Source organism: Oryzias latipes, chromosome 4 (genome assembly GCF_053564925.1).
Source record: "Oryzias latipes strain Hd-rR chromosome 4, Olatipes_Hd-rR_3.1".
Taxonomy (NCBI): Eukaryota; Metazoa; Chordata; class Actinopteri; order Beloniformes; family Adrianichthyidae; genus Oryzias; species Oryzias latipes.
Window position 1 is genome coordinate 11,102,444 of NC_136240.1, and position 25,216 is coordinate 11,127,659.

General features: G+C 37.0%; 3 protein-coding genes and 2 long non-coding RNA genes across 6 annotated transcripts; 3 read left to right on the plus strand and 2 right to left on the minus strand.

Moving 5' to 3' along the window:
- Positions 1 to 1,637: 1,637 nt before the first annotated feature.
- On the minus strand, positions 1,638 to 9,418 carry LOC144991865 (uncharacterized). Of its 2 annotated transcripts, none has more exons than XR_013655525.1 (3): positions 9,284 to 9,418; positions 7,504 to 7,574; positions 1,638 to 1,776 (listed from the first exon to the last, which is right to left on the minus strand). It is a non-coding gene; the product is annotated as an uncharacterized LOC144991865 (long non-coding RNA). The 2 variants fall into 2 exon arrangements; XR_013655524.1 differs by lacking the exon at positions 9,284 to 9,418 and adding an exon at positions 8,521 to 8,659.
- uts2d (urotensin 2 domain containing) lies at positions 1,696 to 2,639 on the plus strand. Its single transcript, NM_001257288.1, has 5 exons — positions 1,696 to 1,806; positions 2,002 to 2,100; positions 2,186 to 2,223; positions 2,419 to 2,506; positions 2,583 to 2,639. Exons 1-5 carry the CDS (start codon positions 1,707 to 1,709, stop codon positions 2,606 to 2,608), a joined length of 351 nt encoding a protein of 116 aa, NP_001244217.1. The 5' UTR covers positions 1,696 to 1,706; the 3' UTR covers positions 2,609 to 2,639.
- On the plus strand, positions 5,640 to 10,183 carry LOC144991864 (uncharacterized). Its single transcript, XM_078945786.1, has 2 exons — positions 5,640 to 5,715; positions 7,872 to 10,183. Exons 1-2 carry the CDS (start codon positions 5,697 to 5,699, stop codon positions 9,734 to 9,736), a joined length of 1,884 nt encoding a protein of 627 aa, XP_078801912.1. The 5' UTR covers positions 5,640 to 5,696; the 3' UTR covers positions 9,737 to 10,183.
- A 3,206-nt stretch (positions 10,184 to 13,389) lies between these two features.
- On the minus strand, positions 13,390 to 18,998 carry LOC144991866 (uncharacterized). Its single transcript, XR_013655526.1, has 2 exons — positions 18,875 to 18,998; positions 13,390 to 14,067 (listed from the first exon to the last, which is right to left on the minus strand). It is a non-coding gene; the product is annotated as an uncharacterized LOC144991866 (long non-coding RNA).
- Positions 17,998 to 24,262, plus strand: LOC101171153 (uncharacterized). The gene is made up of 2 exons (XM_078945787.1): positions 17,998 to 18,123; positions 22,055 to 24,262. Exon 2 carries the CDS (start codon positions 22,062 to 22,064, stop codon positions 23,772 to 23,774), a length of 1,713 nt encoding a protein of 570 aa, XP_078801913.1. The 5' UTR covers positions 17,998 to 18,123; positions 22,055 to 22,061; the 3' UTR covers positions 23,775 to 24,262.
- The last annotated feature ends 954 nt before the right edge of the window (positions 24,263 to 25,216 follow it).

Consider the following 25,216-nt stretch of genomic DNA (forward strand, 5'->3'; position numbering starts at 1 on the left):
CACAGGGTGGATTTTATTTCGAAAGGAACATGTATCTGCTGCTGTCAAAAGTAAAAGTAGTTAAACTGTTATATTTAAAAGTATTTAACACTGTGCTAATCCAATAATAGGAAATATTTAGGAACTTCAATTTATAAAATAATTGCCTAAATATTTGTGATTTAACGACATCAGCTTAACGTGGCATTGAAACTAAAACTTGCCATTGAAAAATAAAAGAATTGAAAATAATGTTTACATAGAAAACTGACATTGTAAAAGTAAAATGCTGTAAAAAGCGAAGTGAACAACTAAGAAAAGAAAAATAAGTTTGATTTAAAAGGAATATTCATTTTATTGAGTGTAATTTGTGGTTTAAAGTGTAAGTCTTGTCATTATTTTTTCAAATCTTTTATTTTTCAATGCCAAGTTTTTGTTTGAAGTGTTTTTTTTCTAAACAGTGAAGCGAGACTTGCCTAATTTTAATGGCTCTTTCAGTAATCAAAGTTGCAGACTTCTGGTGTGGTTAGTTTACTTCGGTTTAGGGATTAAAATGTGCATATTGAGTAATTTTTTTAAGGTGAAAACGTAATAATTTCTCTTCTCTAGATTAATTTTCCACCCGATATGGCTTCTTCACTGCAACCTTCTGCTATTAACCGTAATGACTAATTCAAACTGTTAGAAAATTGAATATTTTGTTTCCCTTTATCATTCAGATTTTTTGTGTGATCCAAATGATGGGACAAAGACGTAAAAGAGTTTATGGCTGCATTAAAACCAAAAAAATTGGAACAGTGATGAACCGAGTCTCACTTTTAGCTCCTCTAAAAGGCATCATTCTTTTTTCCTGTCTGTATCCATGGTAACTTCCGCTTCTCCTCTCCTATAATGTTGATGCTTCTTTGTCACTTCTTCCTATGATGACGGAAATTACAAAGCAGAGTTGTTTCTTAAAATGTTTAGCATAAAGGACACTTGTTGGCCTCACCTAAACGGTATTTTTAAAGAATAATGGGGGAAAAAAGAGTTTATTTTTCTAATGTCTTGTGACATTGAAATCCTGCAATGAACCACTGATGAGCTAATTAACATTTCTAAAACATAGAAAACGGTATTAGGATAAATATACTTCGTGAATGAATAATGAATCAGTTGCTGATTCAGTCAGTAGTTTCCTTGATGTACTGAACAGAAAGCCCAACTCTGACCTGGGAGGTGCAGGTGATCGGCTTTAGTGATGGATGTTCCTGCAGCTCCAAACCAGTCTTGAAACCAAGACTAAGGAGTTGCCCAGAGTTATTGTCATCTGAACCAATTTACTTAGCTTTTTTTTGCATTGTCCTATTTAAAGAAGCAATTCCTGTAAAAGACAAAAGCTTGGACGTGCCAAGAAGATCTTATTGCATTCTCTCGTGACCAACCGGCTGATTGATAACTCTGTCTCTCCTTGATTTGCTCATGTCAGAGTGATATAGGGTTGCTGGCCTTCACTGCTACGTCAGACCCCTATATTTCATTCAGACGCTTCATGGTCCTCGTGAGAAGGAGGGCTTTTGACGAAGTCTGTGACAACCTTTGATTTAGGACACTGGTGGGAGACCTCCCCCCTCCTCCCTTGCAAAGAAAGTATAAATATTTTGACAGAATGGACTCCAGAGAGCAAATCTCTTGTGTTTCTTGAAGGTGGATCATAGCGGTGCATTCAGGATCCGACACAGAAAGCCATGGAAAGGTTTTCACTTGTGAACTACTGTTTAGGACTTCTGGGCGTGCTGGTTCTGCAGGGGCTGATCACTGTGGAGGGGAGGAACATTTTTAATGCAGGCAAGTGTGCAGAACTTAGCATTTCAGCAATTTACAAGCAAAAATCCATAACATGTATTTTTATTTCCATAAAAACGTTCAAATTCACTGTGTTTAAATGTTACAAGAAAGGAAAATCTTCTGTATTCTGACACTAATATAAAATATCTTGTTTGATACTTGGATCCAAACTGCTATATTTATTTGTCTGTGCAGGAAACCAGATTTTTAATCCAGACGATGTGACCCAAAGCAAGATTCTTGAGCTGTTACTACCAAAAAATGAGGTTCCTATTGAAAAGAACAGTCTTGTGGGTGAGAAAGTGCATGAAGAAAAGACTGCTCTTTGGTATAAATGATGGATATTTCCTATTTGCTAACCGGTGTTTCTATTTCTCAGATGTGGAGTTGGCCAATAAATTTGCTGATCTCAAGGAAGTAAGTGTATTTTCCTTCCAGTGGATTGGTAAATAATTAAAAAAATAAAATCCAGATTGGTCATTGCGCCTAAAATGTGAACACTTTATATATAGTATGTTCCAAAAGAATTTTAACTAGAAAAAAAGCCAAAATAATGGAGCCTTTAAGTATGGTGGAAAATAGGCTTTTTTAATTTGTGATTTTTTCTTACAGCTGCTGACTCTGAAGGAGGAATTGGAGCTTGAGAGGACGATTGCTAAAATGGCAGAAGGCAAATCCTTAACTAATAAACGGGGTGAACGTAAGTTAATCAGACAATATTATTTTGGTGGATTTAATGCAATTACTCCATGGTAATGTTAAAATCTTTCCTGCAGCTTGCTTCTGGAAGTATTGTGTCTGATCTGGATGTAAAAGACTGAGGATCACTGTGGAAACTCGCTGCAAAGCTCCAAACAGCCTTAAATCATGCAACTACAGTCGAAGAATCCCTCCATTTACTCTAGCAATATCAAATTGTATTCACAAAGTCCTGAATAAACTTTTCATGTAATGGAAATTTTTTGTCATTGCATGTGTATGAATCAAAGTTGTAAATATTCAATTTCACAGTCCGAGTACTGGAGTCAAATGCACTTCATTTTTTTTGACCTGCTGCTTGTTTTTGCTGCCCTCTTGTGAAATAATGTGGCTTAACATTTTGTACACTGCTGTCAAACTCAACCGCGTGCTTCAAAAGTTCACTGTTTTAAGATGTAAATAAAAATATATAAATAAGAAATTATTCATTTTTCTCTGTTTCAAAAGTTGTGTTTACAAAAACCGATTTGGTAAAAAATTATAGATAATTTGATGCAATTTTTACATCCTAGGATCAATGACCTTTATAACTCTTTTGAATATATATAGTTAAAAAACATTTAATCATCTGATTCTGTGTGGATAGAGGTGTTGATAGTGGCGGGTTGCTGTGATGAGTGACTTTCCATACACCGACGGGCATTTGGTCAGGTGGATTGGAGCGGGCTTAGTCACAAGCTTAGCTCGAACAAAGGTAGCGGTGCAGAGCGAATGTGTTTATTATGCTAGAAAGATTTCAGGGACACCACACAGAAAGTGCTTGGAAAGACAAAAGAATAGACAATTTGTGTCCAGGGTGAGGCCTTCTGTGGCAGCTTTGAATGGGATGAAGAGATTTCCATTGGAAATGGATGAAGGAGCTTTAAAACATTTCTTGTAATAGTTATTTTAGAGAGAAAATCAGGGGAACAAAGGTTTTACTTTGACAGGAAGGCAAACGTTTTGAATCAGGAACAATTCAAAAGGTCATGAGTCCGGATCGCTCATTCCCTACCTCCACAAACCTGTGGGGGCAGTGTAATGATCTGGGGTTACTTTACTTCATCTAAGTCTCAATTTTACCTGCATTTCATATCCTCCTGACAACCAACAGTGCAAATTTGTCATCTGTAAAGGACAATTCTAAACCTGAATATGACCCTACCACAGCATCTGACTGAATTAACTCTCTTTGGTATCTATAGTAGACAACGATGCCAAATGTGATGGGGCTCTGGGAACTGTAGTTTTTGGTGGATTAAGAATACATTTTGACTGAACAATATTTTTTTCTGGTAGTCAGGAGGTTATTATGGTTTGTCTGTCAAATAGTAGAAAAATTATAAACTTAGTCCAGAAAAACGTGATACTGCAGAAATTTATCCCAGAGAAGTTTTGACAAATACATCTAATCTTTATAAGAAATTAGCAGGTGACATTTTGCCTGAATAATGTTGAAAAGGGGAGGGAGGCTGAAGCTCCTAAAGGGCAGAATTCATCAACTAAGTGGAAATTGAAGTTTTATTGCTGACCTTAAAGATCTTTATGTCAATATGCGCTTGGATGAAGCACCTTATTCCACAGATTGCCTTCAGAGTAAACTAATAACACATTAGGCTAACAGAGAAACACTTTAAAAACTAGAAAAAGTAGTTTTTACGTTTTGGAAATAAATGGTTTTCAAACTAGTGTTGCAAGGTGTAAAAAATGTAAATTCAAATTAATTTTATTTCTAAGACATCTTTCATGTCCTACACAGGAAATAAAATGGTATAAACAGCTCATAGTAAACAAAAAAAACACATAAAAAATGTACTCAATTTATGAAATATTAGTCATACTTCAAAACGTCCTATTTTTGCAGAGGTGGAATAAATTGATGTATCAAGTTTGCTTTCTTTTTTGCACAATTCTCTTGATTTTAAACATGCAACATGAACTTTAAACACGCTTTTAGGAACAAGTGGCCTGGTGCCCAGAAAGATCTTTCTAAGGAATTTTTTGGTTTTTCACACAAATTTAAAGATTTTTAAGTTTTTGCAGACTATATGTAATTAAAACAAGACACAGTTTTGGTTAAACAAAGCAGAACCTTTTTCAGAATCAGAAGCACTTTAATGATCCCACACGTGAGAAATTTGTGCGTTACCATAGCACAAGAGAGTTTAGTTGCAAGTTAAATAATTATTATTTTATTTTCAGCCAAAGTGGACTTTATTTTGAAAATCTAAAATAAATAAAGCTTGGACACATTATAATAATAATATAATATGGAGTGAATTACCATCACACCCAAGCCTTGCTTGTGTGTAATGAAAAACTAATGACTATGTGTCTGCCAATGAAAAGTTAACACACCCTTGCTCAAAGAAACCGAGACGCAAGGCTGAAAGCATGCAGGATAAAAACTGCGTACTGGAATTATCCAGCTGCAGCTTCCCGCTACAAGAATCTGACAATAGTTTCCCTATGCTTTGAAAAAAAAATTCTGTCTTTAACTGGAAGCAGAGCAGGATGAGACCAAACTGTTGAGATAAGACTTCATCAGGAAATGAGCCAGCACCCTCGAGTCAGTCAAAATGAAGGCCGATTATAGCACACCCATCTTTTTACTGGAAAAAAACAGAGAGAATTTGGAAAGGCAGTCAAATTTGTCATCACTCTAACAACCAAGTGTTGTTGTTTTTCTGCAGAAAAATTTAAAGAAGTCATGCAACAACTCACTAACTTCAAAAGGTACAACTATTTTAAGCCCAGAATTTGTAATGTCTTACACCATTTTTAAATTTATAAAGAAACTTTATAGAGAAAAATGTTCAACATACACATTCTACAGTACTAAAAACCTCCCAAAAAAGTAAAAAAAAATAGAGAAATAAACAGTGATCTGTTAGCATGATTTTAAAGATCAAGGCATTATTACAGACCGTCAGGAAATAAAAATAATGTGGAACATAAGTCATCCTTTACTTTTTCAAAATCCCTTCACAGTAGAGCGTGAGGGTTGACAACTGGCCACCTAATGGATGTCTCTGGAGTTGACAAGCTGACGGAAAAAAGGGCAGGGTAACTTGACAGACAGACGCTGCCCATTACTTTAAGTCAGCACAGAACACAGGATTAGTGCAGAGCACTGCAGATAACAGACAGAGATGGATTCCTACGTCAGAGGTCAGTCAAATGTTCAGACATGAGTTTGACACTCCATGCTTTGGAGTGTCAAACTGACTTAAATTTGATTCGATTTTGTAAAAAGCTACGTTTAGATTCATGATTATTATTCAACTATGGTCAAATTTGGTCATTTTTATAAAACTAAAGGCATATTTTGAAACCATTTTGATATTTTTTACTTTCTCTATTCTTCTCTGATTAAAATGTTTAAATAATGTACATATTTTATTGTTAATGTTTAAATTTCAGAGGAAAATATGATTTCCGTCACACCTTGAAACGTGTTTTTCTATCCATCCATTTTTAGTTAGTTCCATTTGGGGTTAAGGGGTTGCTGGGACCAACCCAGCTACTGACGGACAACTTTAGAGTACATCCTTGGTCAGCTCGGCAGGTCATCTCAAGGCCAAAATTGTGTTTTTTGTATACGCTTACCAAAATATGAACAACATATTTTTAAAACTTATGAATATTTTATTTATATATATGTATATATTAATATTATTTCACATATAGATGTATCCTTATGATCAAATTGAACTTCTTTAAATCATTCAAAAATAGTTTTTCCCCCTTGAAAAGAATTTCTAGCCTTTTTTTTTACTGGTAAAATCCAATCAAATTTCTACATGACAATCATTTTTTCCATTAATTTTATTACATATTTATTACTATTAAAGCCAATATACAGTATTTTGAAAGACACAACCCAACAGTAGTATTGTTTTTTCTGACCCATGATGGAAATGTCTGTTGTGGAATTAACAACAAATGATATTTTCTTTTTTTAAGCCACAATATTATACATATATCATATACTATAACACATGTTGATGTCAATGTATTTAAAACACATATACAAAACAATTTTTTGTCCATATGACTTCATTCAAAGGACAAAGGAATTGTTTGGAAATGGAAAGCAGTTAAAATCCTTTTGATTTCACACAGAAATGAGCAAATCTTTTTTCATTTTTTTGTATTACCATCATGGAGCTATCTCTGCTCTCCTGTCACATGACAGCTGCTCTGGCTGCAGGTGTAAGTGTAAAAATAATAATCTTAAAGCTACATTTTGAGGAGTGGGATAACAGGAAACCCCTGGAGACATGAATTCTAATACATAAAATATTAATGTGTCTCAAAAATATGTCATTTATATAAATAACTTGTCATTTGTCCATATAGTTTTTTAAAGACCCACTCTGATGAAAATCATGTTTTTGGTATTTTAATACGTGGCATTCCAATGGAAAAGACTAAATTTGTTTCACAGATAATATATAGAGCAACATTCGAGCTCCTTGCTCTACTCTTGTAGACGACTAGATCCATGTATACTAGGTCTTTGTTTTCCTCGTCCAAGCTGGTATCCAGCTTTAAACTGTACGGCTGGAAAGTTCCAATATTGCTCGTCATTTTTATTGAATCAGCAATGTTAGGTTGGGAGTGTGAGGGGCCTCAAGCTAGCAGGGAGAGAGTGTAAACGGAGAACTCTCAGCATTGGGAAGTGCGAGGCGGGGTTGCTCGGCACCAGTGGTCCTGCCCAGAACTCAGAGGGAAATTTTCTAATAAACTCCTGCTGTTCTGCAGAAACCTTGTCCTACAATAGACACAAGCCGTCTGCTTTTGGCTATAAGCGACATAATCGTGATAAAAAAAAAAGGCCGCTGGGAATGTTGATGATCAGAGTAGGTCTTGATATCAATTGAACTGTGTTAACAACACCTGTTCAGACGATCGGTGATGAGCAAAGCCACCTCCATCACTGAGGACACCACTCACCCTCTCCATCACTGCTTCTCTCTGCTGTCGTCAGGCAGGAGATACAGAACACCGATGGCCAGGAAAAACATCTATAAAAAAATCATTTAATTCAATCACTGCTTAATTCTCAATGGTACTTGCTTTAAACTGTATGTGGATGATGCCGTCTGTGATGATTTCTTGGGATTTTTTTATGTATTTAATAATCTTTCAAGCCATTTTAATAGTTGTATTGGTTTTGCCTAATTTTTAAGTAGTTTTGCCGTGTTTAAAGATACTTTTTTAATAACTGAACAGACAATAAAGTTTACCCATCTATCTATATCATGAGTTGACCTATTATTTACTGTTATGTCTTATTGTTATTTTTTTTTGCCACTATACAGGTCTATTGTGGGCGACGCTTCTCTTCTCCATATTCCCGCTCTTTTACTGCAGTGCGCCGTGCCCCAGTAGCTGTCAGTGTAATCCTCATGGTGAAGTTATTTGTGTTGGTTACACCATCACAGAAATACCAAAGCATCTGCCGGTCCACACCTACACCCTGAAGCTTAATGACACAAACATGAACGTCATAAAGGAGCACAGTCTGGCCCACCAGGACCTCCTGCTGCGTTTCAGCCTGACTCAAAGCCATCTACATACCATCCATGCCCAGGCCTTCCACGCAGCTCCTCAGCTCAAATCTGTCAAGCTGTCGTCAAATGATCTCTCAACCCTCCCTGCTCGAGTCTTCAGTCCACTTACCACTGTGGAGGAGATTTATCTCGATGGAAACCAGTTAGAAACTCTTGCTCCTGAAATGTTTGAAGGTCTTTCAGCCTTGCTGATTCTGGACCTGACCCGCAATAAGCTCACTGGCCCTGGTGCAGGTGTTTTTGATGGATTGACCAATCTCACTGTTCTTAATCTTGGCAGAAACAACATAAAAAAGTTCCCCAAAAATATCTTCCACTCCTTGACTAAACTTCGCAGGCTCAGGGTTTACAACAATGAACTAGAGAGTCTGGAGGAAGGGATCTTTGACCAACTTACCAGCCTAGAAGAGCTAATCCTCCATGGGAACAAGATTGAAGGTATTGCACCTCAAGTGTTTTGGTCACTTGGCAAGCTAAAAATCCTGACCCTTTCTGGAAACCAACTCCAAACTGTCCCGCACAAAAGTTTCTACAACATGCCAGAGCTAAGCAAACTCACCATCTACAAAAACCCCCTCCTCTTTCTGCCAAATGAGCTGATGGGCCACATGCCTGACATGAGAGAGTTTTATCTCTTCTCCACCAACCTCACCACGGTTCCTGGAAATGTGTTTGCCAACATGTCTGGACTTCTGCGACTCAACCTCCATCTAAACAACAAACTGAGGCATTTGCCGCCGGATGTGTTCTGCTGCCTTCCCAATCTTCAAAAGCTCTCGCTTCGAAACAACAACCTCTTCTACCTTCCCCCTCAGATTTTCTCCTCACTAACCACTGTTAACACGCTGTTGCTCAATGATAATAACCTGACGCTTCTACCTGAAGACGTCTTTCAGAATCTAACAAACGTTATGGCCATTGATCTGAAAAATAACAACCTCAAGTCTCTTCCAGGAGACATCTTCTCATCAAATGCAGCTTTGAGGATGTTGAATCTGAGTAAAAATCCCTGGGATTGCAACTGTGCTATTAGGGATTTTGCTAGATGGATAAGAAACAATCCCCGCATAGTTATTGACATTGACGATGTGTTGTGTCACAGTCCAATCTACCATGTGCTCCGCAGAGTTAATTCTCTACGAGACGATGAATTCACTTACTGTGATGAAAAAAGAATCCAAACTTCCCTTTATGAGCCAGCGAAAACAACACATGTAAGCATAACAACAGAGGAAGTCAGAAGGTACCCGACACCGCGCATGCGTCTGCATAAGTCTTTGCAGCCGCTGCATGTCATTCCGACCACCCCATTATCAAAATCAACAGCCTCAGAAGCCAAAACACAGTTAGCATCCCTTCCGCCTGCCTCCACATCCCCCACCATCCTTTTGGACATATTACTAATAGAACAGGTGCCTGAATATGTTCACCACTACCATCACAGAGGCTGGGTGTACGTGTGGTTTCTGCCCTCTGACACAGATTTGCTGGGATTCCTGATGTTTTGCTACATCCTTCTCCTGGCGGCAGGCTTGTTGATCATTCTTGCAGCCGTGTATGGAATGCATCGCCTCAGCGTGGCAATGGAGGCGCTGAAAGCTGGGTGTGCATAGATGAGGAGTAACAGCGTTATCAGGACTGCTGCACACATGGAGATAAACTGGGTTTTTTTTGTAGGCTCCACTTTGTAAACTAGGACCATTTTCTTTTTCTTGTTTTTCTTGAATGATTGATTGTAGTATGCACTACAATTTTACAGGAGGGTCACATTTAGAACTGAATTTTATCAACTTCAGGCCTTGTTCAATAGATATTAAGTTCAGATAATTAACATAAAATAAAAAATATATATAAATTGGGCTAAAAGAATTGAACTCAAATCGAGCAAAATGTCAAAACTGCTTTATTGTTAAAAGCATTACATTGGGGTGAACTATTTTCCTTCAGGTCTTTAGGTTTCATGCAAATTTTTAAGCCGATCATTTAGTAGAAATTCTCACCATAATTATGTTGCCTTTAAATTTAAACTTTGCTGCAGCAAAATAAAACAATGAAAAACAGATTTAAAAGTGACCTTTCTTCTATTGGGTTTCATACTAAAAGTTATAGTTCTGCTGGTGTGAGAGTTGATGCATAAAGAGGTGAGAAGAGTTTGGGCTGAGTGGATTTCTTTTTTTTGCAAAGTTTCTTTTTTTGTTGCTGCTATTGCGGGTCTATGCGACTGTAGTAATGTGGCAAATGTCCTCCATTTTGCTGTATAGTGTGGAAACATCTTAGGTGACAATAACGTTCTTTTAAAAACCAAAGTAGCTTTTAACCCTTGTGCTATCCTAGGCACTTTAACATTGGGAGTTGGGTCATCTAGACCCACTAGACAGTGCCCTGAACCTTTTTTCTTCAATGATTTGTGATCTTCACTGGTGTCCATGGATTACATGAAATCTTTCCACCTTTATCCACTTTTGTCATGGTAGGAAGAACACGTCAATGTAAGGGTGGGGTCATCTAAGATAGCACAAGAGTTACAAGAGGTAAAGAAACCAAATGAATGATGTGTTGTGAGGATGTATTTTCATTTGTAACTAGTAGGAAGTTTTAAACTGCATACTTCTTTGTAAACTTGTTATCTATTCGTATTTACCACACATGGTAGTATTACTTGGATACTTCAAAGTGCTTGGCGGAGGGAATGTGAACATGTATGATGATAACATTTCAAATGCTTGAGTGAATGTTTTCATGTAATTTAAATTAAAGGTACTATGGAAAAAAACTTTGTGACAAAAAGTCTTTCAGGTTAATGTTCCTAAATTCAGTGTTCATGTAAAGTATTCATTTAGAACTATGACCTTCCGAGGAGTAAAATATATTTGCAATCGGAAGTATAATACTGTCCCCCCCCCCCCCCCTCCCTTTTCAAAAGAATTTATGAGAAAAAAATTTTGGGTCAGAAATTCTCATAATCCTTAAAATGTCAAAATGTCATTAAGTAGAGTTTTTAATAACTTCGTACTTAGTTTAAATGAAACTAAAATATTATATAGACTTGCCGGTGTTGAATTTTGGCTATCCCAACAGAACTGCCCTATGGTTAAACTTTAGTCTCACTGGGACCTGAACCTATCACAGCGACTGTTTACAATAACATGGAAGTGATGCTGACCACTATATTTTCCATTCAATATTATAGATTCAAAACATTTTTAGCTTTACATTTTTGGTTGAACTCAAACATCATTATGACACACAATTGTAAAACCCTTTAGAATTAACTCCTTGGAACAGTGTAGTTTAGTGGAGGATCACCTGATTTGTAAATCGATTTCTCAATGATTTATGATCTGCTTTATTTTAGATGAACACATTTATTTATCTTTTGTCAGTTCACTTTTGATCTTTGTTATTAAACACAGAAACTACCCGTTTCGATTTTTGTGATTTACAATGACAAAAAAAAAAAAAAAAAAAAGACAAATTACCAGATTTACAACTTGGAGTTTTGTGTACCATTTCAGGTTAATTTTGTAATTATTGTCTATACACTGAAATATTATCCTATAAAAAAAAGAATTCTGGGTTTTACTATCAAGCATTACTTCAAAAAAGTTTATAAATACTAAAACATAAATAAATAAATAAATGGTAGTGTAGTAAAAACACTCAAAGGGTTAAATCAGGTCTATGACCAATTATTTTTTTTAAGCAACATTATGCTTTCAACATTTACAGAATTGAAGCAACAGACACATCGGGACTTTCAGTTGGTTTCACTTCCATTTTTGAATTGTTCCCGTTACTCTGGTTTGTTTTCACTCATGTTTCTTGTAATGTTCTTTCACAATCACACTGTGTTCATTTTGTTAATTATCCAGATGTTCAATTTAAGTTCATCCTTCTCAGTTTATTTAAGTGGCTGGTTTTTAAGACAACTATTTTCTTTCTTTTACAATTTGTCCAGCTTTAAGTTCATTAAACATGCAAGTTCCTGTCTTTCAGTTCATTCACCAATAGTTCCTAACACTTTGTGATTCACAACGATTTGAATAAACAAATACTCAAAAAGGCTATTTTAATCTTAATTTTCTTTGTATCTGTCCTCCATCATCCAAAAATGCCACGAGAATATATTTAAAACAACAAAAAAAGTTTTGATGGGATTGAATCTTTAAGCTGTTGCTTTAAATCTACAAACAAACAGCAATGAGCTTTTCTGAGGCTTGTCAGCTTTGTGAGGTCAAATTCAAGGAAAGAGACAAAGACTTGAATGAATATCAAAAGTCTGATTTAGCTTGGATAAAAATTGAACAAGTTGTTCAGACCTTCTGGAGCCCCAGATAACAAATTTTGCAACAGGTTTTAAGTCTTTCTCATCACTCCTCCTTTTCTCCCCCAAACCAAAAAATCTCTTGAAAATGGTTTAGTTTTCTTTATTAGAAAATCATATGGTTGGTCCAGTGGAAAATTGTAACTGTAGTCCCACGACTTTCATCTTACTACACTCTTTTTTTTGGCTCATTTTGATACAAAACTCCTTCAGGCACCATCTTTGCGTAATTCATTCTTGTAATGAGATTCATTTGTGAAGCTTTCAATCAAAAAAGTTCTGCCTCGCATCCTGGAACTTTGGGCTGCCGACACAAAAGCTTCTGTCCTCTCTGTCAGTCACCATCATGTTTCACCTTTAAACTCATGGATGTTTATTTATCCACATTCCAGAGGCGGTCAGGAACAATACTTTGGCATGGTCTGGTCCTTACACCGTTAACATCTCTGGGGTTCAGCTATGGTCTGAGCTTTTCCCACTCATGCAGAAGGTCACCGGCCCAGAACCTTTCTGCCGAAGTGTCATGGGTTTCTTCGTTTCTGCACATCTTTCTGCATTTCAAACAAATCATTTCTCGAATTCTTTTTTTTTTTTTTTTTTTTAACTTGTCCTGTCCAACAGCTGGGCAAACAGATGAGAGCTGAGGGCCTCTTGTGTTGGACAGATTTTACTTTAACAAGAGGGGTTATTAATCTTCATACAAACCAAAGGTATGTCTGAATAAACCCCTTTTGTAATTGAGGCCAAACTTTATTAATTTCAATCATGTCTGAAAATCTTTAGTGTTGGACCGGACGGAAAAGGAAAGAGGGGAAGAAGAGAGAGGGACGATAGAGAGAGGGGGGGTAGGAGGGTGATAATAGAAGGGGAAGGGGGATCATTTCTCAAATTCTTAAGTTCAGATTGGAACAATTCACCTCAAAAATGCTGAAGAGGTGTAAATCTGGTTGTGTACTTTAATAACAAATGATCAACTCTCAGGTATCTCCAGAATGAACTAAAACTAAAACAGGTCGGTAAAATTGGAGAATTGTGAATGTGTTTCTTAAAATGCATCAAATGACATTGTGTCAGTTATAGACTGTAAAACACAGTTATGCATTGATGCTAAAACACAAAAGCCAATCCCCTAAACCAAATGACCAGATGTCTAAACATATTTACTAAATCTAGCCACCTTTTTCCAATATAATAAACACATTTCACATGAAGACAAAATTCACAAAACACAATCCTCCGTTCTCATTAATCTTAACACATTTGTCTTTGCTAAAACACAAGTTGCAAAAGAACTCTGCTCATACTCTTGAATGAAAGCTCATGTGATGCAAAATGCTTGCTACATTCAGCAATATTTGGACACAATGAACACACCTGGCATCATTCATTACACACAATGACACACAATTGAAGACACTTGTTTACTAATGCTGTGACCACATGTATAAAAGCAAGTTCAGAGTCACAGTTTGATGAAGATTTCAAACAAACCCAATGGATGAAGGCAGAGTCAGGGGAAGAGGAATTCGAGTCAAAGGAGGTAGAACAGCTGGCCATGGAGGAAGTGGAGCAGGCCAAGGAGGGGGAGGAGCTCAAATCAGAGGAGGAAGAGGAGCAGGCCTACGAGGAAGAGGAGTTCAATTCAGAGGAGGAAGAGCAGGAGGCCAACAAGGGAGAGGAAGACAAATCGCACCATCGTTACGGACGAGATGCGATCAACAGTCATTGTCCATGACATGACAATGGCTGAAGCAGGACTAAGAGACGGCAAAACCTTAGTAGGTTTACCGTGGCCACCATTATCAGGGCTTTCAGTCAACACTACAGGTCTTGTACTCTATTGCTTTCTTTGTCACAATACAATTTTACAAGCCTGTGAAAGCAGTCGACTAGTTTCAAATCAGTTGTTACTTTATCGTAAAACATGTCCATTGATAAAATGTTTCTTTCTTTAGAGTTGAAAGAATGGCACATAGAGGTGGGAGGGTTGCCATATTTACACAAGAAAGCCTTATTGTGGATATGGTTCGTGAGAACAACCTCATCAGACTCCTGGAGATCAGAAACAAAGTCATTGCTGACTTTGCCAACTTTCAGAACACTGATGATGTCAGCTTGGCCACAATAGACAGAGTCCTCTGCATGTAGACTACTGTAACACAACTCAGTCCAAAAACAGAATCTATTGCAGACTATACTCTAGAAAACACGATCAGGGTGTGAAGCTATTTTATGTACTTCATTCACACCACACACATGTCACAATCACTGTACGGCATCATTTAGTCCACTGCTTCTCAATTACTTTTTGCAAAGCCCCCCCTAGGACAAAGAAAATGTTTTGTGCCCCCCCACTCGCCGTGGTGACTATAAATGAGATCATTATCTATAAAGATTGAGTAAGTATACGTAAAATTGTATCTTTTACTAACATAAACAAAAGAAAAAAGCAATATAAACTAACTTTCAACAAATATTACTGGAACTTTATTTTGCCACACAGAAACCCTGATATTGTCTAAAACAGAAAAGAAAGCTTAAGTGCCTGAAACAAAAACACCAACTAAACGACATGGAGATGTAAAAAATACAGATGGAAAATACAGACATTTAATAAAAATGTCTACAATAGTTAATAAAGAATGACATCATTAGCGCAATAGAGGCTGCGTTGCGTGCGACGATTCACCTCGGTGCCTGCACCCACTGCCCCTCCCCTGTTTCTTCACACACATATGCAACTCCTTCCATAAGACAGCAGGGCGCAGCTGCAAGGGGGGGCCAATTTCCAGGTTTCAGGCTGGTACAAACACTGTGATATACCAGATAATAGAAAATCAATGGTGGCGCAGATTTTTTTTCAAAGCATTGAGCCGTCAGTCTTACTTTGAATGTGGAAACTGTGTCGGCCTCTCTTACATGAGCTAGTAGTTTATTCCATAAAACAGGCTTGGTGGCTAAACGCTCTACCTTCAACTGTACTTTTACTCAGTCTAGGAACCACAAGCAGTCCTGCATTTTGGGAGTGAAGTGTTCTATTAGGATGGTAAGGCACTATGAGGTCTTTGATATATGGGGCCATACCATGTAAGGCCTTAACAAGCTTAACATACTTCAACTTTATCACAAAATAGAAAAAATAAAAACACAAAATTGCTTAAATTGCATAAAACTAGGAAGAGCCAAAAACGTGTTCTGTCAACATCAATTTTCACATAACCTTAGAACACATTACAAGTTTGATAGAGATGTCTTTCTTTTACTTTGATGAATTGAGTTTTTTTTCCAGGTGACGTCATTGTCCTACCATCTTTGCAAACTGAAGCAGACTTAGCCATGAATCAAGGCGCTGGCGAAAACAGCAGCTTCTCAGATGGCACATGATTAAGAAACGGCCTCTGTGGGATTTCACAAGCATCTCAGTTTAAAAAAAACACACAACTATGTGAACATTCTTCACACCAATACCAGTGGACTCCATTCAAACAGAGACAGAAAATCTACCACTAGGAAATGAATTTTAACAATGAAAAGTGAGGAAAACTTTTTTAAAAGTGAATTAAAAAAAAATGTGTTGGTCAATACAATAAAAATTACATTCTTGACCCCGAGGGACCAAAGACTAGAACTAATATAGCTCTGTTGAAGCAAAATATAAACACACTTTATTTATATTTCTGTATGAAATCTTGATTTAGTGCCAAAAGCTGCCAAAAATTCCCCCAGAATGGAACAAAAGAGAATGAATTAGTAAACAACACCCAAGTTCATTGCTATGACAACCAGTGATTAAGCTCTTCCAGTACACTGAGCTCACACAACGGTCACCATCGGCCAACATACACAGTGAAAGATGGCAAACTAAGGAAGGGGAAATGGCATTGTGGAAGACACAAGCTGAAACAGTGAAAAAAGATTGATTAGTGTGCACATCTGAGATAAGAGCTCATCCGACATAAACCTAGCGAAACCAGGAGCTCACAAAAGTCAGTGTCATTCTTCTGAGTTACATATATTTGTCTTCATTTAGCAGACAAAAAAACTTACTGTCAAATATTTAAATATCCCAAAGCCAATATACCCTTAATTTTGATTTATTTCTGAGAATAGTTACTCTAAAAAAACAAACCAAAACCATTGCTGATTAAATTAATGTGACACTAAATTCAAACGAGACTCCTGAACTCCATCTATATCAAAAACCACTAAATACCGTATTTTCCGGAGTATAAGTCGCTCCGGAGTATAAGTCGCACCAGCCCAAAAATGCATTAAAAAGTAGAAAAAAACGCAGATGAGTCGCACTGGACTATAAGTCGCATTTTGACGAGAAATTTATTTGACAAAATCTGAGACCAAGATATAATAACTTTCACAACCTCATATGACACAATCATAGCAGACTGTTTATCTCATAATTTCACAGTAATTCTTTCTCAAACCTATTTATTTATTCTTTTGATGAAGCATCATTGGCCAACTAATACTCTGTTTTCAGCCTGTATTTGTAGAAACAGTTGTCATTTTTATTGCATTTCTGAATCTATGAAATAATTGGAAAATAGAATATTGTGTTGTTAGCCTTCAAGATCTTACTGTAAAAAAAAGTTTGCTGATTCTCTGAGTCACTTAACATACTCTTAACACTTAACATACCTCATCCATCAAGTAGACCCAGGAATATCATCTCTGTTCCTCACAAATGAACATAACAGGAGGGTTAACAATGTATTTATTTCAATTTATTTCTAATATAAGTCGCTGCGGAGTATAAGTCGCACCCCTTGCCAAACTATGAAAAAAAGGGCGACTTATAGTCCGGAAAATACGGTAGTTCATTCCAATTACCCACATATAAGATTTCTTTTCTTGTCTTAAGCTACGTACACACTGCCCTCTGCTAATAACCTCCTCAAACAGTCTTTGTATCTTCTCTAAAAGTAGTTTGGAAATATAATTTTAGACAGCAATAAATGTAAATTTAATGTAATGTTTCATGTAAGACACATTATCATAAATTGTGGAGCAGAAAAAAAAGAAAGGAAATAGTTTATCAGACTAAAGCACCTTCTTCTAAAGCCTCTAAACAAACTTTGAATAAAACTGTATTTAAAATATTTAAGAATGTGTTTTTATTGTCAGTCAACATAAGGTTATGATTGTGGTCATGGTGTTGTTTTTTGGTCAGAGGAAAACTAAATCATTCTAGATTCTTCCGTTGTGTTTACAATCTCCTCCACATCAGTTAAGGTTTTAACGTTAACTCCACCCTCTTTATCTGCTGGGTTCTGTGAAAGAGGTCAAGAACCAGAAGCAAGGCGATGTTCAGCTGAATGTTTATCTCTGTTGTTCATTCAAACAAGGAATCACAAAGCAACAACAGAGAGAAATCTCTGAATTTTAGCAAAACCCTGACTTAGATCAGCAAAACCATCCAAACTGACATCGTCACCACCTCCCAACAAAATGACAAAAGATGTAAGGCTGAAAAAAATAGAGTTACCCCACCCACTGTAAAACCCATTTAAAGGTCTGTGTTTATGAAATCAGTTCAGGCAGGGGGGAGAGCAGCAGGGTGGAGAAACTTTCAGAGGAATTGTGAGGCTGAAGGCATTCCACAAAGAAAAACAAGCTCACTAAGTTTTTGCATCGCCTCACTGTCATTCACTACTGGAGGTGAGTTCTACAAACTGCCTTGTTGTACAGCTAGATGTGAAAATTATTGTTAAAACAAATACTGTATATTATAGATGTTGAAATACAGAGTTGAGAGACTATTTCACTTTTGAGCCTCTTTTCTTCCCCTCATTTATTCTTGTCAGTGTTATTCCTGATTAAACCGTTAGTTGTTTTGTTTCTGGAGAGAGAAAAAAAAATCTCAGTGAAAGAAGAAAAACAATCTGAACTGAATTATTAAAGACTTAAAAAGGTTTTTACGGCTTTTGAAGATCAGAAAAATCAATGTTTTCAAATCAAGACCAAAAATTGCCTTGTGCTTTAGTGCAGAATGGGGGGTTCAACAGCAACAAAATGAACAATTGTAATTTTAAGTGTTTTTAGGCAAAAAAAAGGATTTCAAAGAAAGTGTCTTCTTACAAACAATCAATCTTTCCACATTAAAAGTATTCAGATAACCTAAAACTTTGTGCTTAGACTTTTTCTTGATGCTGAACTATTTCAGAAAACCACCCTTAACTTTAGTATGAACTATGACATGTCAGGGAAAAGGGAAGTGCCTCAAATGGAATTGAAGAAGTTGAACCACAAACATTTAGGTTTTAACACAGGGAATGGTGATTCAGATCCTGACCATCCTACTGTGGAAAGTTTCTCTTCTTTCACTCTGCTGTCCTTTGATAGAAAACAGACTTGAGTATAAAATTAGCCGAAAATGTAAACAGATGGGAGAAGGTATTTCATGACCAACCTGAAGAAAGGAAAAGAGAAATACAGCTTCTCTGCAGCTGGGGTCTTTTGAGATGCTTTGGAAAAGTACTTCCTTGCAAAGACTCCTCTTGCACCCTAATGGATCTCAGTCACTGAAAAACGATTCACACTCGCCAGCCTTAAGTCTCACAAAGACCTGCAAGGAGAGGTGGAACATTCTGTTAGAAAGTTTAATCCTTTCAGCCTTCAGAGCCATTGCGAACAGGATAAAGAGCCGGAGGCTCAAAAATGTGCAAGCAATCTGCAAGCTGAGATGTAGACAAAACAAAAGAATGATTTCATCTACAATGTGGTGATTCACTTATCCAAACCCTAACTCCATAAACATTTCTGCAAAAGGAAGGACTTCCTGCTTCCTTGATGAGTGTTTGCCTTAGAGTTTTGTTTCGTTTAATGGGAAAACCATCATGGTTTGGATCCCAGCAACCAAAAGCTGATGAAGTCTAACAGGCGATTCACTGCAGTTTTGGAACAATGCAACCTCTGTCCAACCCCTCGGCATGACCCAAAATAGATTTAAATTAGATCAATTAACAAATATTTTTTAGAAGTATCCACTAAACAACAAACCAATCCTGACAAAGATTTGGGAGTAAAACTGGGGGAAGTTTGAAACATCTGCGACGGATAATCATGTTTTATTTGCATTAAAATGTGATGTAAGTCGTTTAATATTCTCAACACTCTAAATCAGGGGTCTCCAACCTGCGGCTCCGGAGCCACATACAGCTTTCTGGCCTTCCGTTGGCTTTAAAGTCCCACCCCAATTCTATCGTAGAAGCATTCCCAATGGTATATTAATTATGATTATGCCATTTCTTTTAGCTAAAATAAAAATAAAAAAACTGTGTCATTTCACATAGTTTCTGCAGAGCGGCAGGAGCTCATCAGAAATTCGCCTCTGAGTTGCGAGCTGGACTACTGTCACAGAATAAGCCTGTCTTCATTTTCCATCATGCCTTTGTTTTTTTTCTGCTCAAGATTTACAACAATTCGAGTAAAGAAAAACTCAAAAAGTGAATTTTAATCTGAATTTTTTTATATACGACCTCCATCATGATGCTACATGCTACAAACACAATTTTCATTGGAGTGGGTCTTTACAGAAAGATGCAAGGAATTTGAATAAATATCATTTTTTTAGTTCTGGTTAGTTTGTTTTAGTTTAATGACTTATCATTTATTTTTTAGATATTTAACATATAAAATAACTGGGCAAAATGATGGTAAAAGATCAATCTAGAATCTGTTAGAATAGGCCTAAAGCACATATTCCTATCTGTATATAGACATAATGCATGGAAACTATTAAATATTAAGCTTGTCAAAAGGAGTTTAATTGATTTGAAGAGAGGGGGAGGAAGTGAATTTATTTATTGACAACCCCCTCATGTTTAGGTTTATTAACTATTCTTGTTATAATAAAAGGCAGAAAAGGATGAACCAAAGTCATGATAGAAAATTCCATCTTTGACTTTCTTCAAATTCTTTCAAAAACATTTGCTTCAACAAGAGGATCTTATTTAACACAGGCTGTATTTTATTTTAGATTTGATTACATATGCCTTTATTGTCACTGTCCATTGGACAATGAAATTGATAATGAAATTCTTTCAAAATGAGCTTGCATGTGCTGGTGGCAAAAGAAAAAGAAGCTAAAATTGTTAAACATAAAAATATAACATTGTTAGAATTGAACTATTGCAAATATTTAAAAGCAGCATTTTATAAATGAATGGCTTTCTGGCCACAAAAACATATATAAAAACATAAACAAAATATATTTTTGTATTTTACTAAAAACACTTTGCAGCTCTCGCTGGGCTTTGGTAGGCAAGAATCTGAACAAAATGACTATTTTGGCTTTAAAGGTTGCAGCCCCCTGCTCTGATAAATTTAAAAAGAAGTTGTAAAAAGATTCCTGACACGGTGTTTTAAACTTGATGGTCAAAATGTCATCAAATGGAAGAGGACTTACTTCAAAACAATAATATATTATGATATATAATATATAAAAGGAACGAGTCTAATTATTCAACCATTCGCCCTGACAGCTTGTATAAATGTTATCTGACACAAAAACAGCTGATATTGTCAATATAATGAAGCTGGACATCATTCTAAAAAGGTCAAATTTGCTTTCTATACTCCTCTGGGGCTAAAATATTAAGGGTGAAATGATCTATTTTAACAATAATTTAATCCATCTCATAATTAGTGATTCATAGTTTCCATCGGTTCATTTTGAACAATCTGATTATCTGACCTATCCAGGACATCTTTAGCCAAAAATCCAACCAGTGAGACTCAGAGATAAGTACCTGGTACTGAACAGAGCTGGTGAAGTTTTCCACATTCCTTGTATTTCTTCAAGACAATCATGTGTAAATTAAATATGTGTACAAACAAACATGCAAACAGGTATTATGGTAAATCCATTCACATTTAAGTTTCTTAAAGTTCATCCCACTGTTGTTTTTCCACATCATAAGGGATTTCAAAGGAAAGATTATTGGTACATACTAGCACACTGTATGGTCACATATCTTTGCTAAATTCAAAGGGTTTCCACACATTGGACCAGAATGATCGACTGATCCATTTTTGCTGCATCACATATGTGTTGTCCTCTGTAATGCACTTGGTCATTTTTACCAACCATGCCTCAATCCAAATAGTATTTTCCAATAATTATAATTAATAATAATAATTGATACTTTATTTATCCCACTATGGGAAATTCTTCTCCGCATTTGACCCATCCCCGGGGGAGCAGTGAGCTGCAGCTGCACCGTCTTGCTGCATCGTCTTGCCCAAGGACCCCCACTGGATGATGTTAATTGCTCGCCATGTATATGGTAATTGCCCCCAGTACCATTGTTTATTCCCCTCTGGGGAATCGAACCCTGGATTCCTGCATGGAATCCCAGCCACTAATATTGATAACAAGTGATTTATTTCATTTTGAATGGTATTGGTTGATTTAATAAACAGCTTACATCAGAAAGATTGATGTGGTAGGATCGTAGGATAATAAATTAATTCATCAATTAATCGTTACACCACTATAAAACATCATCAGGATTCCTTGATGAAAATATCCAGATGGTTCATGACCAACCTTTTCTCTAACATGTCATTTCTTCTGTTTCCTTTTAAGGACAAAAATGGACCTTCCACTGACTCCTGCCGTACTTCTAATTCTCTGCTCTTTGAGTGCGGTTGTCCTTCCATGTCCAGATGGATGCCAATGTGTTGCTAACCAAGCCCATTGCACACACCTCTCCGACTTCCCCAAAACTTTGAACGCTTCTACTAGCCTCCTTGAAATACTTAAAAGCACTTTTGATTCCTTGAAACCAGAGGACTTCACTAATTTCACGACTGCTTTTAGCAAACTCATGATTAAGGCAACTTCTTTGAGGGAAGTGCACCCTGGAACATTTGATTCCACTCCTAACTTGGTTCAAATGGTCATTTCTAGCACAGAGTTGCAGGATCTTCCTGAGACCTTGTTCCAACATCTTCAAAAACTGGATGTGTTGATTCTTACAGAAAATAAACTTATAGTAGTGCGGCCTCAGTGGTTCTCCCAGTTGGCAGACCTGACACAGCTTGACCTCAGTAGGAACTTCATCAAATCTGTACCTGTAATCGCCTTCCATCCTCTAACAAACCTGCAAAAGCTTTCACTTTCTGTCAACAATATCACTTCCCTGTCTCATGACACGTTTAAGGGTCTTTCTCAGCTGCAAATCCTGCGCCTCAACAAAAACATGTTACGGGAGCTTGAAACTGGAATTTTTGATGATCTTGTGGATCTGAAAGAACTTTCTCTACAAGACAACAAACTCCTTCATCTTCACCGTGACTTATTTTCCAAAACTTTGACCCTTCAAAAGCTGTTTCTGTCCAACAACCAGCTGACATCTCTTTCACAAGGGATCTTTTTAAATCTACCCCTTCTTTCCCAAATCTCCTTACACAAAAACCAGCTGAGGAGTCTGGGCCCTGGGGTGTTTGGGCCCATGCTTTTGAGACAGCTATGGCTGTATGACAACAAGTTGAACCGCTTGGAGGATGACACGTTCAGGAATCTGACTCAGTTACAGCTACTGGTTCTGAGTCGCAATCAGATCAGTCACGTGTCAGCAGGTGCGTTTAAAGGATTGACGCAGTTAGGAGAAGTATCCCTGCACACCAACCTGCTCACAACCATCGAGGCTGGGACTTTCCAAGAGCTACCTCGTCTGGTCAACATTTCCTTGGAGCACAATTTCATCGAGTCTTTTCCTTTGGGCTTCCTGCAAGGTGTGAGCCATTTAGGACAGATTGATCTACGAAACAATTCACTCCCTAATTTGCCAAAGGAGACTCTCGTTGCTCTCTCCGCTGTTAGAGAGATTCTTCTCCAGCGGAATCCATGGAGGTGCGACAGCGATATCATTCCCCTTAGGGACTGGCTCATACAGAACCCATCAAAGGTCAAACTAACCAGCGTTGTTTGTGAGACACCCCTCAGTCTGTATGGTGAGGAGATTGTCATGCTGACGGATGAGGATTTGATCCTCCACAGTCCCACTGAACAGACTGTGTTGACCTCAACTGATAAGAGGAAGAAATTCAGTACACCTCAGCCCAAACGAAGCACTCCGTCACCTGCCATCAAAACCACACCCAACTCAGAAACAGAAGACGGCACCAGCAGTGGACAAGAGGAGGATGGAGAGACCTGCAACAAGACGCCAGTCATTTTGATAGTCACTGCAGTAGTTTCCACTTTGGTCATCAGCGCTTTCATCATCAGCTGTGTGTGCTGGAGGAGGAAGAAGAGGGGCAAGGGAGAGATAGGTCGCCAAAATAAAAACTCTGTGCTGTAGACTAAAAAATAAAATCCTGGAAGTCCTGAAGCTAAGGCTGAAATAAATAGTTGATTCTATAGATTATCAAAAGCTGCTGGAATGCATTTAATCATAACTGCTTTCAAATTCACAATAGTTTCATCTGCCAGATTTACATTTCTCCTCTGTTTTGTTTTTCACTGAATTACTTCAATGGAAGGATATATAGAGGAATAATTGTGTTTCCTTACTGTAAAAGTGTTTTCATTGTCATTTTTGTAAACGCCATGAAGTCTTGTCTTTTAGTTTTCTGCTGGTTTTTTTTCTTCTTAGCAGTTTCATATGGACATGACAACAATCCAATTAGAAAACAGTTTAACCTTTATTGGAAATGAGCCACAGAATAAGAATGTTAACAAAAATAAGTTAATTTTACAATAGAAGCATGTCTGTACTAAATTAATGCACAACTGTTGTTTGCAGTCTTCCATTCTGACAATAATAAATATCCGTTTTTCTACAAAAAATGCAGATTATCTTTAAATTTTAATTTATTTTTTTGCATACTCTGATTTAACCAGAATTTATTTCCATCCTGCCTTAAATGTTATTGCCATTTTTGCTTTAAAGAAATTTTATTTTCACTTTCTTTTATCAAAAGGCATAGCACAGTAATTGCTAATACCGACATGAGTATTGTGACACAGCTCAGTGGTAAATGTGGGTAATACAGGGTAACTTTACTTTAATAAAGTCAAATTAGTTGCCATTGCAAAACAGTCGCCAACATGTTTGACGACGTTAGTCTGTTGACTAACAGACAACAGTTATTGTTCCAAGTCGGTCTGAGTCACCCTTTTTCTATGGCAATCGCTCTAGCCAATCAGGAGTGAGCTTGTTGTAAGTCCACATCCCTCCTCCTTGAAAGCAGGCCACACAAAATTTGTCAAATATTTAGAACTTTCCACTTGGATTGATAATCATTTTTCAAAAATACTTTGCACTCCAGAAAATATGTGAAAAAAAATTTGAATGAGCAAGAACATGTTACAAAAGGAAGCAGAGCAAGAATGGTTATTCTGACAAATAGAAAGAGTAAAAGCTGTTTATTTTTCTGTAGAAATCTAGTCCAGTTCTCATATTTAATAAATGGCTGCGGCTCAGGTGGATTGACTTTTTTTGTCTTTTTTTTTTTTTTTTTTTACTTGTCCTGTCCAACAGCTGGGCAGACAGATGAGAGCTGAAGGCCTCTTGTGTTGGACATATTTTACTTTAACAACAGGGGTTATGAATCTTCAGACAAACCAAAGGTATGTCTGAATAAACCCCTTTTGTAATTGAGGCCGAACTTTATTCATTTCTATCATATTTGAAAATCTTTTGTGTTGGACCGGACGGAAAAGGAAAGGAAAGGAGGGATGTTAGAGAGAGAGAGAGAGGGGGGGGGGGGGTTAGGAGGGTGATAATAGAAGGGGGGGGGG

Excerpts from the sequence above, each read along its gene's own strand:
- uts2d (NM_001257288.1), top strand. The coding sequence starts at position 1,707 with ATGGAAAGGTTTTCACTTGTGAACTACTGTTTAGGACTTCTGGGCGTG. Across the intron at positions 1,807-2,001 it reads GAGGAACATTTTTAATGCAG|GAAACCAGATTTTTAATCCA; the intron begins GCAAGTGTGCAG and ends TTGTCTGTGCAG. Across the intron at positions 2,101-2,185 it reads TGAAAAGAACAGTCTTGTGG|ATGTGGAGTTGGCCAATAAA; the intron begins GTGAGAAAGTGC and ends TCTATTTCTCAG.
- LOC101171153 (XM_078945787.1), top strand. The coding sequence starts at position 22,062 with ATGGACCTTCCACTGACTCCTGCCGTACTTCTAATTCTCTGCTCTTTG.